General features: G+C 43.0%; 1 protein-coding gene across 5 annotated transcripts in view; it reads right to left on the reverse strand.

Moving 5' to 3' along the window:
* suco (SUN domain containing ossification factor) overlaps positions 1–12,661 on the reverse strand; it is a 101,560-nt gene that overhangs the window by 32,006 nt on the left and 56,893 nt on the right. For all 5 annotated transcript variants that reach the window (XM_056276539.1, XM_056276540.1, XM_056276538.1 and 2 more), the window contains 5 exons: positions 12,202–12,560; positions 10,391–10,568; positions 2,573–2,684; positions 1,503–1,630; positions 1,189–1,256 (listed from right to left, as the gene is read on the reverse strand). In XM_056276539.1, the coding sequence (XP_056132514.1) occupies positions 1,189–1,256; positions 1,503–1,630; positions 2,573–2,684; positions 10,391–10,568; positions 12,202–12,560 (845 nt within the window). The remainder of the gene's footprint in view (positions 1–1,188; positions 1,257–1,502; positions 1,631–2,572; positions 2,685–10,390; positions 10,569–12,201; positions 12,561–12,661) is intronic.

A 12,661-nucleotide genomic window follows, 5' to 3' on the forward strand; every position in this document is an offset into this window, starting at 1 on the left:
TCTTCCCTCACCACATCCATAAACCTCTTTGGCCTTCCTCTTCTCCTCTTCCCTGGCAGCTCCATATTCAGCATCCTTCTCCCAATATACTCAGCATCTCTCCTCCACACATGTCCAAGCCATCTCAATCTTGCCTTTCTTGCTTTGTCTCCAAACCGTCCAACCTGAGCGGTCCCTCTAATATAATCGTTCCTAATCCTGTCCTTCTTCGTTACTCCCAGTGAAAATCTTAGCATCTTCAACTCTGCCACCTCCAGCTCCGCCTCCTGTCTTTTCGTCAGTGCGACTGTCTCCAAACCATATAACATAGCTGGTCTCACAACCATCTTGTAAACCTTCCCTTTAACTCTTGCTGGTACCCTTCTGTCGCAAATCACTCCTGACACACTTCTCCACCCACTCAAACCTGCCTGCACTCTCTTTTTCACCTCTCTACTGCACTCCCCGTTACTTTGGACAGTTGACCCCAAGTATTTAAACTCAAATGCCTTTGTCACCTCCACTCCTTGCATCCTGACCATTCCACTGTCCCCTCTCTCATTCACGCATAGGTATTCCGTCTTGCTCCTACTGACTTTCATTCCTCTTCTCTCCAGTGCATACCTCCACCTCTCCAGGCTCTCCTCAACCTGCACCCTACTCTCGCTACAGATCACAATGTCATCCGCGAACATCATCGTCCATGGAGACTCCTGCCTGATCTTGTCCGTCAACCTGTCCATCACCATTGCAAACAAGAAAGGGCTCAGAGCCGATCCTTGATGTAATCCCACCTCCACCTTGAACCCATCTGTCATTCCAACCGCACACCTCACCATTGTCACACTTCCCTCATACGTATCCTGCACCACTCCTACATACTTCTCTGCAACTCCTGATTTCCTCATACAATACCACACCTCCTCTCTCGGCACTCTGTCATAAGCTTTCTCTAAATCTACAAAGACACAATGCAACTCTTTCTGGCCTTCTCTATACTTCTCAATCAACATTCTCAAAGCAAACATCGCATCTGTGAGGTTGTCACAACACTGACAGATAAACGGATAAAATCTGAAACATGTCTTGACCTATGGTTTCCTCAGCCCTTCTACTGCAAAACATTTTCCAAGGAGTGACAAGTTACCCTGTGTCAGGGACACATCCCTGCAGTGTGGGTGGATGCTTGTGCCCTTGTGTGCAACTCACCAGATTTTGTTGCTGCAAGGATTTAACATATAAAGGTCCATATTCTCCATAAGAATAGCTGAAGTACTCTGAAAAGGAGGGAGAATAAAAGTGTGAGTGACAGAAGAACATATTTGGATACACTGCATGATAGGCCTATAACCTCACGAACAAGATGGTGTCAGAAAGCCATGCACTCTGTGAAATATTTGCATATAACCGTCTCAAAAGTTTCTGTCACTCATCTCTGTGATGCATTCATAACGTAGGTGTAAATGAAGTTAGAACATGAGTGCAAGTTTGCATGAGCATGTGCGTGTGGTTGGGTGTTTCACCTTGGCCTCATTGTTAGCTGAGAGTATCTTGGCACCGCACTCCACAGAGGCATAGTTGTTCTTGAAGTTCTTCTGAACCTTCTTTACAGGTTGGGGGCTACCATTGGTGGAGGTGTGGAGGGACTGACCTGAACCAAAGTAATAAGAATGTGTCAGCACTTGTTTAAGTATAGGTTCGGATTGTTGATACAAACAGCATGCAGGGAAAGGTAGTACTGGTTAGAAGTGGTGACATGTTAAGATGTGACGTTTGCGTACTTGCAGTGCCTATAACGAACAATGTTCAACAATGATAGCAACGAATAGGGAAACAGGTTCAATTATTCAACCTTCATACACATCTATACACAGAGGCCAGATGAGGTATGAGACCCCTTGTCGCATGCTGTTATTTGTTAATATTTGACCAAACAGAAAAATAAAAAGAGGTTGTACATGCAAACAAACATACATCCAGTATTTAAGGCCTGTGTTCACATTTATGTTCACTGCTAGGTATCAATATACTATACAGTAACCATGCCAATGTACTAACCTTGCTCACTGCATATAAACGTGTATGGTGTGTGTGTGTGTGTGTGTGTAACAGATGGTTCTGAACAGGTCATAAAACTTTCAGAGCCCAAGTCCATTAGAGACGATGGAAAGCGAGTGTCGCCCGAGAGGAACACGCAGAGTGAGATTATGCAACAGACATTAACTTGTGCTTCGCTGACCACTGCACATGGCCCACAGAGAAAAAAGAGACAGAGAGCAGGCAAGGGAAGGAAGAGAAAGAAGAAGAGCAGAGGGGAGAGGGAAGAAAAGCAAAAAATATACTCATGCACACACCTTAAAAAAAGTAGACTGGAAGAAAAAAAAAAGCAAGAGAAATAAGCTGACATGTATGGCTCTCAGCCATATTGGTCTGCTGAAGCACTGCAGGGAAGCATCATCTCATTTTGGTCAATGAACGTGTCAACAGGATCTCGAGAAACTTGAACATGCAGAGGCACTCATGTGTGGTGTGCCTGTAATAGTGTGTGTGTGTGTGTGTGTGTGTGTGTGTGTGTGTTTTATTGTACTCTTACTCTTCTCCTTCTCCACTTCCATGACTTGTTTCTTCCATTCATCAAAGGTGGGGATGTCCTCTTTGCTGGGCACTGAGGGGTCTGTCTCCCTGCCAACACTGGCATCCACTGCCTGAAACCAATACAGACAGGCAGGTCATACACTGACTGGGAGCCGCACGTGTTCAAGGTTTGACATAACGGAATTAAAATTCAACTATACTGTTATCTTACTGATGTGTTTCCATGACCCTATAGGGCCTCTTGTGTGAGGCAACAAAGTAATATTACTTAATATGGTGTTAATTTGTGTTCCTGGCATCAATGAGCCAAAAGATGACATGCGTGTTAGCATCTTCTCCCACGTCATGTCTCGTCATCAAACACACGTGCACGCGCATGGCAAGGCAACAAATGCTCAAATGACTCATCCACAGCACACAGTAGTTAGCTAGGCTGTGGCCTCTAAGGCATTCAGATGCAGCCAGTGAGCTGTGGATAATATTTGATGAATTATGTAAGCACGTTGTTAGAGCCCAGAAGAGTCTGAGCCTGTAAAGCCACCAACTCAAAAAGCCTCTTATGTAAATACCCAGTCAGACAGAGTGGTGGGTAGATTTTGGACCTAACACAGACAAGATATACAAATCTGTCCAAAGCAAAAAACCGATGAGACCTTTGGCCTTAATTATGTACAACCCATTAAGATTCATAAACTAATTTCCTTGACTTTTCATGTTCTATCCATCCTAGTAGAGGATGTCTTACCATATGTGGAGGCTCTTTGCTCAAATGGCTACAAGTCCATATGCACACATGCATATAATAACTAATTAGTTATTATATAAAATTTACACGTGAGATGAAAGCGCTGATTATAATCAGCGCTTTCATCTCACATGTAAATGTCTGCACCTGACCATGCACTGAAACCTTGCAGCAGACTTTGCTGCTTTCTGCTCATCTTTAAGAACTTTCTGAATCAACTCTTCTAAATGTATTGTTCTTTCAGTTCTTCTATTATTGTCTATCATTTATAAATATATGCAATAGTGCAAATACAGAAAAAATATTTTAAGCATTGGATTTGTCACATGGCACTTACAAGCTGCTAGAGATTAGAGTTCATTAAAATAGTCTTAAAAATGTTAAAAAAAAATCTACCTTTGTTGTTGCACACTGTAATTGACTCCATGCTAAGAAATGTAAACATATAGAATTTTTTAAATCTATTTATTGGGTTTTGCAATTATTTAAAACATGACACAAACAAACAGTCAAGCATATGCATCCCCTCCCTCTTTCCCTCTCTTCCATCCCCAGAGCAAAGATAAATGGGGGGGGGGGGTAGCACAGGTGACAATTATATCAAAGACAGAATTAGCATTATGTGAAGATGATGTCTAGCGTCAAGTGTAAACCCCCAAGTCATGCCATTATGATTTAATATACTCTATTGATCCCCAAGTCTCTGCCCCGTCGAAGCTGCCCATGGTCATGTCGAATTTACGGTAGGTAGCAGTAAATCTGATGTGACCATGGGCAGCTTTGATGGGGCAGAGACTTGTGAGCTAGTGTGCTTGTACTTATTGTCCCAACTAGAGGTCCTAGACATCAACATCAGGCTGTATAGAGACAACGGGCTGGCAGTCTGCAACAAACCGGCAAGAGAAGTTGAGAGAATAAAAAAGAAAATGTGTAGTATATTCGCAAGCAAAGGGGTAAAATTTTCAAATGAGGCTAACAAAAACCAAATAGATTTCTTTGACATCTCATTAGACCTTAGAAATGGCACATACAGGCCATCCATGAAGCCCAAAAATACACTGCAATACATCCATCAAGAAAGCAATCATCCACCCTCGTATCTTGAAAAATATCCTAGTGAGCATAAATAAGACACTCTCATGTTTATCATGCAGCGAAGCCATCTTTAATTAAGCAGCCCCCGCCCCCCCATATCACGAAGCCTTACAAAAAAGTAGATATAATTTCAGGCTTAAGTACAACCCACCATCAATTAGCAACAGCCAGCAACAAATAAAAAATGCAGCAGAAGGCGAAACTTCACATGGTATAATCCTCCCCACAGTGACACCATGGCCTCTAATATTGGAAAACTATTTTTCAATCTTTTGGATGAGTGCTTTACCCCAGACCATCAACTGAGAAAAATATTCAACAGGAACACAGTCAAAATTAGCTACAGCTGCATGCCAAATCAACACAAGCATCATAACCAAGGCACAAACCCCCTCAACGCAGCCAAACACCACCAACTGCAACTGCCATGCTAAGGCATCGTGTTCCCTTGAAGGAAAATGCCAGACAGAGGGAGTCATCTACCAGGCATCAGTGACAGGAGAAGACAACTGCAAAGTGGACACTTACGTTGGACTAACAGAGGGCCCTTTTAAAATTAGGTTTAATGCCCATATGAGTAGCTTCAGGAATGAGCATGCAGGAAATGCAACAGCCTTAAGCCGCCACATTTGGTCATTGGTGGACAAGAATATTAATTACTCTATTTCATGGAACATCCTCACGGAGAGCAATACATATTCAATTAATAGCAAAAGATGTAACCTATGCTTGGCAGAGAAGTATTTTATTATTTGCAAGCCTGATATGTCTACCTTGAACAGTAGAAATGAGTTGGCCACCAGCTGTAGACACAGAAAAAAATATCTGCTTTGCAATTACAAATAAAACAATGTCTTTATTATTCCCCCCTTCATTGGATAATAGCATGTGATATTTATTAGATGTTATATTTTTATATTCTAACTGTCTGCTCTTCCAACTGTGCTCCAGCACCATTCCACTATATGATATACATAAAGTACCCCATTGGATGTTGCCTTGTTATATTTTAAATGTATTTCAACAGTGCCTTTAAGTCCTTGCTTTTTCTAAAGAACCCCAACCCCTACTCCATTGCTCCGTTGCTATGCACCGTAAATAGGGGTGTAACGTGGGGCAACGTAGTATTTATTGACTGTGTATGTTTTTTCTTTGTTGTTTAACCACATTGGCAGCTGATTGAGTGCATGACGCACGAAACAAGCTTGTTCTGCTATGTATTAAAGTTTTTTCTCCTACATCTATCTTTATATAGTATATAAAACTTTGTTAAAAGAAACACTCAACGATGGGAAAAGTGCTAAAAAAAATAAGGAGCAAGATAATCCAGTGATTCAAGTACATTCTTTATTAAACAGTACAGCCTGTTTCATGCCATAAGCAATCATCAGCTGTCAATAAAGTTACATGGGAAAGAACATATCATTCACTGCCTCGTCATGCACATCACGTGCACGAAATCCAATGGGGAAGGTAGAGGTGCCTACATTAAAAATTTGACAACAATTTTACTACTGGTTGAGTATGCTTTGTTTTTTGAGAGGATTTTCCAGGTGGCTGAATAATTCATGTTTCTGTCCACCAATGACCAAATATAACAGCTTAAAGATGTTACATTCTTTAAACTGTTGTTTCTAAAGCTACATGTGTGCATTAAACCTCTTTTTGAATGTTCCCTGTGATACCGTGTCCACAAACATCAGTAAGCACTTTTTTGAACTTTTGGATAAGTGCTTTACCCCAGACCGTCAACTGAGGAAGATATTCAATAAGAACACCATCAAAATTAGTTACAGCTGCATGCCTAACATTCAACAAATAATATCATCCCACAACACAAGAATCATGAACAAATCAATGACATCTTCATCACAAACAAACTCCCCCAACTGCAACTGCCATGTGAAGGACTCATGCCCACTCGAAAGAAAATGCCAGACAAAAGGAGTTATCTACCAAGCTACAGTGACGAGAAATGACAATGGCAAAATAGAGACATACGTCGGTCTAACAGAGGGAATGTTCAAAAAGAGATTTAATGCACACATGTATTTGGTCATTGGCGAACAGAAACATTAATTATTCAACCACCTGGAAAATCCTCTCAAAAAACAAAGCATATTCAACCAGTAGTAAAATGTGCAATCTATGTCTAACTGAAAATTATTTTATCATTTGCAAACCAGAAATGTCCACATTTAATAACAGGAATGAATTGACCAGCAATTGCAGACAGACATAAGCATCTATTTTGTATTGTAATTAGAAATTAATCATGCCAATAGACAAATACCAACCCCCACCACCCACCCCACCCTACTGGACTGTTAGCGATCACGTGTTTTTGAATTTTTGAATATAGGCACCTCTCCCTATCTTCTAACTTTATTGACAGCTGATGATTGCTTATGGCATGAAACAGGCTTGTACTGTCTCAAAGAATTTACTTAAATCAATGGATTATATATATATTTAACAAGGGGGACCGGAGGGTGTGCTCCAGTTATCGGGGCATCACATTGCTCAGCTGCCCTGGGAAAGTCTGCTCTAGGGTGCTGGAAAGGAGGCTCTGACCGCGATTGGGTCAGTGTGGACACTGTGGAATACTACAAGTACCTGTGGGTGTATACAGACAATAAACTGGACTGGGCTAAGAACACTGATGCCCTCTACAAGAAGGGACAGAGCCGTCTCTACTTTTTGAGGAGGCTTAGGTCCTTCAACATCTGACAGACAATGCTCAGGATGTGGTACGAGTCTGTGGTGGCCAGTGTCCTCCTGTTTGCTGTTGTGTGTTGGGGCAGCAGGTTGAGGGTAGCGGATGCAAACAAGCTCAATAAACTTATCCACAAGGCCGACGACATTGTGGGGGTGGAACTGGATTCTCTGGGGGCGGTTTCTAAGAGGACGTTGTTGAAATTACATGCCATCATGAACACTGTCTCCCACCCACTCCATGACGTGCTGGTTGGGCACAGTAGTACTTCAGTAATAGACTCATTCTGCCAAAAAGCACCACAGAGCGCCACAGGAGATCATTCCTGCCATCAAACTTTAGATTCAGACTCAGACTGTCAGACACTATGAGTTAATGGTCATTGAACTGGCCCTGTCAGGTTTTGTTTGTGCTGCTTGTTATGTGCTGTGGTAGTGCAGTATAGCTAAGATGTTATGTGCACCATGCTTGTTGATATATTTTGTTCTTATTTCTATTTCTCATTTTAGCTTTATTTCTATTTGTTTCTGTTTCTATTTTCTTATCTTGTATCTTGTTAGGTTTTAGTTATTAGAGCAGGAGTGTCTGCAATAGAACCCCATTTCCCCTCAGGGATGAATAAAGTATTCTGATTCTGACTGTCGAACCTCAGATCCAGGAGGAACAATGCGGATTCCATCCTGGCCATGGAACAACGGACCAATTCTTAACCCTTGCGGAAGTGCTGAGGGGGGCATGGGACTTTGACCAGCCAGTATTCATGTGTTTTGTGGACTTGGAGAAGGCTTACGACCGTGTACCCCGGGGCATTCTGTGGGGGGTACTGCGGGAGTATGGGTTTCCGGGGCAGTTGCTACAAGCCATCCAGTCCTTGTATAACCAAAGTGAGAGCTGTGTTCGCATTCTCAGCACAAAGTCAAACACGTTTTCGGTGGGTGTCTGACTCCGCCAAGGTTGTCTCTTGTCTCTGATTCTGTTTGTGATATTTATGGACAGGATCTCAAGGTGCTGCCAAGGTGAGGAGTGTGTCCATTTTGGGAACCTCAGAATTGCATCTCTGCTCTTTGCAGATGACGTGGTTTTGTTGGCTTCATCAGAGCTCAACCTCCAGCGCGCACTGGGGCGGTTTGCAGCTGAGTATGAAATGGCAGGGATGAGAGTCAGCACCTCCAAGTGTGAGACCCATGGTTCTCCACCGGAAAATGGGGGAGTGCTCCCCCTGAGTTGGAGATGAGTTGTTGCCTCAAATGAAGGAGTTCAAGTATCTCGGGGTCTTGTTCACGAGTGAGGGCAGGATGGAGTGGGAGACTGACAGGCAGATTGGTGCAGCATCAGCAGTAATGCGGACGTTGTACCTGACCGTTGTGGTGAAGAGGGAGCTGAGCCGGAAGGCAAAGCTCTCAATTTACCAGTCAATCTTCGTTTCAACCCTCACCTATGGTCACGAGCTTTGGGTAATGACCGAAAGGGTGAAATCATGGATACAAGCAGCTGAAATTAGTTTCCTCCATAAGGTGTCTGGGCTCAGCCTTACAGATAGGGTCAGGAGCTCAGACATCCGGAGGGAGCTCGGAGTCGAGCCACTGCTCCTTCGCATCGAAAGGAGCCAGTCGAGGTGGTTCGAGCATCTGATTAGGATGCCTCCTGGGCGCCTCCCTTTGGAGGTTTACTGGGCACGACCAACTGGGAGGAGACCACGGGGTAGACCCAGAACTCCCTGGAGGTACTACATGTCAAATCTGGCCTGGGAACGCCTTGGGATCCCCCATGAGGAGCTGGAGGGCGTTGCTGGGGAGAGGGGTGTCTGGAGTACCCTACTTAACTTGCTGCCACCACGACCCAACCCCGCAGAAGTGGCTGAAGATTAATATATATATATATATATATATATATATATATATATATATATATATATATATATATACTACCGTTCAAAAGTTTGGGATCACCCAAACAATTTCGTGTTTTCCATGAAAAGTCACACTTATTCACCACCATATGTTGTGAAATGAATAGAAAATAGAGTCAAGACATTGACAAGGTTAGAAATAATGATTTGTATTTGAAATAAGATTTTTTTTACATCAAACTTTGCTTTCGTCAAAGAATCCTCCATTTGCAGCAATTACAGCATTGCAGACCTTTGGCATTCTAGCTGTTAATTTGTTGAGGTAATCTGGAGAAATTGCACCCCACGCTTCCAGAAGCAGCTCCCACAAGTTGGATTGGTTGGATGGGCACTTCTTTGAGCAGATTGAGTTTCTGGAGCATCACATTTGTGGGGTCAATTAAACGCTCAAAATGGCCAGAAAAAGAGAACTTTCATCTGAAACTCGACAGTCTATTCTTGTTCTTAGAAATGAAGGCTATTCCATGCGAGAAATTGCTAAGAAATTGAAGATTTCCTACACCGGTGTGTACTACTCCCTTCAGAGGACAGCACAAACAGGCTCTAACAGGTACTATTTAATGAAGATGCCAGTTGGGGACCTGTGAGGCGTCTGTTTCTCAAACTAGAGACTCTAATGTACTTATCTTCTTGCTCAGTTGTGCAACGCGGCCTCCCACTTCTTTTTCTACTCTGGTTAGAGCCTGTTTGTGCTGTCCTCTGAAGGGAGTAGTACACACCGGTGTAGGAAATCTTCAATTTCTTAGCAATTTCTCGCATGGAATAGCCTTCATTTCTAAGAACAAGAATAGACTGTCGAGTTTCAGATGAAAGTTCTCTTTTTCTGGCCATTTTGAGCGTTTAATTGACCCCACAAATGTGATGCTCCAGAAACTCAATCTGCTCAAAGAAGTGCCCATCCAACCAATCCAACTTGTGGGAGCTGCTTCTGGAAGCGTGGGGTGCAATTTCTCCAGATTACCTCAACAAATTAACAGCTAGAATGCCAAAGGTCTGCAATGCTGTAATTGCTGCAAATGGAGGATTCTTTGACGAAAGCAAAGTTTGATGTAAAAAAAATCTTATTTCAAATACAAATCATTATTTCTAACCTTGTCAATGTCTTGACTCTATTTTCTATTCATTTCACAACATATGGTGGTAATAAGTGTGACTTTTCATGGAAAACACAAAATTGTTTGGGTGATCCCAAACTTTTGAACGGTAGTGTGTGTATATATATATATATATATATATATATATATATATATATATATATACATACACACACACACACACACACACACACACATATATATACACACATATAATGTATAGAAATATCATTTCTATTCAGCCCCAAGCTGCTGACCTGCTGTTCTTGGTAGCTTTGGGTGGTGTTGTCCACCTTGTCCATATCTGACAGCCCATGGTCCTTCTTCTGCCGCAGCTCCTGGTCCACTGGGCCCAGAGAGGACTGCAGCTCTGCTTCTGATCCGGAGGCCTGGCCTTCCTCAGGCTGGGGGCTCTCTATGTCAGCTACTTCCACACTGCAGCACAGAGAGAAGGACATGGAGATGGAGAGAGGACAGAGAGGAAAGGGTAGGAGATGACGATGGAGAGGAGGGGAGGTCAAATTATGAACGAGTATACAGTATAAATCAACAGATGCCAAACAAAAAAAGAGAATAAAGTATTTATTAATTTCATTGGACTCAGTCAAAAGGTAGACCTTGATTTTGAGTGAGCAACGTGACAAAAAAGTAATTAAAAAAAGGAGGAGGAGGAGTAGGAGCATGGCCAGTGGGCGAAAGATGCACGCAGCGAAGAGGCATGGCTTGTTACCTTGAACATCTGTTTTTATTCTGATTGGTTTTGGAGGGGGACGTCCATAACTCACCTGAGGAGAGGGCTGCCAAAAGGCGGGTTTTCACAGGTTGCCAGTTTGGGGGTAATGACCCCACACTGCGAGTCACAGAGCTCAGCAGAGACAAAGCTGTCTGCTGGGGTTTCATCTCCAGCACTGGCAACCCACAATGCACTGAGGGAAAAAAAGGACAAGCTGTTTACCACAGCTGCTTACACTGAGTTTGGGTGAGAGAGAGCGAGTAAGAGCGACAGACAGACAGACAGACAGACAGACAGACGGAGAGGGAGATAGACAGACAAAGAGGGAGATAGAGAGAGAGGAATGACAGTTGAGGAATAATGGGATGGGGGTGCAGTCAGATACAAACACAGGAAGAAAAACAAATAAGATGGAGAGAGGAGACGAGAGGAGGAGTAGAGAGATGGAGGAGTAGGGCTTGAACTGATAATTAAAATGTCTCAATGATGACAGCCATTTTCAGAGTTAAGTCGCAGCCGTGGGCACATTCTTCTTAAAGGTTTCCCACAAGTGTGGATATGAAAAGTCCAAAAACTTACATTGAGGGGAGAGTCCTTATGTGAAAGTGATAATGCCATTATACAACTGCGTTAGTTGCTAACCATTTCAATTAACGGTGACATGAGAAAGTTTAGGCAGATGACTAAGACACTAGACAAGAGGTAATACTCCTGTCTGTGCCCCTGACCAAGGCAATGAAAAGAAGAACTGGAATTGGTCCGCAGGTGCTGCAGCTGCCCACTGCTCCTATACAATAGGATGGGTTAAATGCAGAGAACAAATTCGTTGTGAGAATACAATTCGTTGTAAGAATACAATGTCGAATAAAGCCGCTTTCAAGATACTAGACCAAATCTTCTTCTTTTTCACCCCCAGGTTTTAAATCTCTTCATCTCTGTAAATCAATTAACTCAGTAAACATAAAATGAAAAAAAGTACAAATTTATAAGAATAAATAAATAAATAAATAAAGCTGCAAGTTTATCGAGAACAATTAATTACATTTGAATGCTAACTGTTTCCTAAGAAATGTTTACTGATATTGTTATGGCCATGGAGTTGGTTGAAGATGGCTCTGACCATCAAATGAGGATGAGACACTTCTAGTGTATAAAAACATCTTTCAAAGAAGGATGAACTGATTCAAACTTTGATTTTCTTACCTGGATTACTGAGCATACATCAACACAAAAACATCTTTCGTTATTGGTTGGGTTACGTGACTTTGTCAGTACATATAAACCTCTCCCCAAAGACCCAGGTGCCTCGGTCTGGGGAAACAGCTCTGCACTTACCCTGTGTGGGCTGGGCTGGCACTGTGTGAGGTAGGTTTGTGTCGGGTTTCATCTGCGGAGAGGGCAGGGGCTGAGTCCGGGATGGGCTCTGGAGCAGGAACATCACCATGTGGGATCTCTGGGGCTGGAGCCAAAGCAGGGGGATCTGTGAAGGCCTGGCCCTGGGCTGGGATGGGAGCAGGAGTGGAGGTGAATGAGTCAGGAGCTGGCCAGTCCAGGTCCTGATCCTGGCCGTCAGTCTGGGGGAGCAGCTCAGCCCCAGGGTTTGTTTGGGGTTCTGGCTCAGGAGCAGCAGGTACAGGATCAGTCTCTGGGTCCAGAAAGACCTCCTCCAATCCAGCCTCCTTTGGATTCACAGTCTAGAGAGAGAGAAAACAGCATTCACATCTAAGGATAATTCATCAACCAATGAACCAAATAAACCCTATTTGATGGACAATGTCACTGCTTAGGCACTTAC

The sequence above is a fragment of the Lampris incognitus genome, chromosome 3 (genome assembly GCF_029633865.1).
Source record: "Lampris incognitus isolate fLamInc1 chromosome 3, fLamInc1.hap2, whole genome shotgun sequence".
Lineage (NCBI taxonomy): Eukaryota > Metazoa > Chordata > Actinopteri > Lampriformes > Lampridae > Lampris > Lampris incognitus.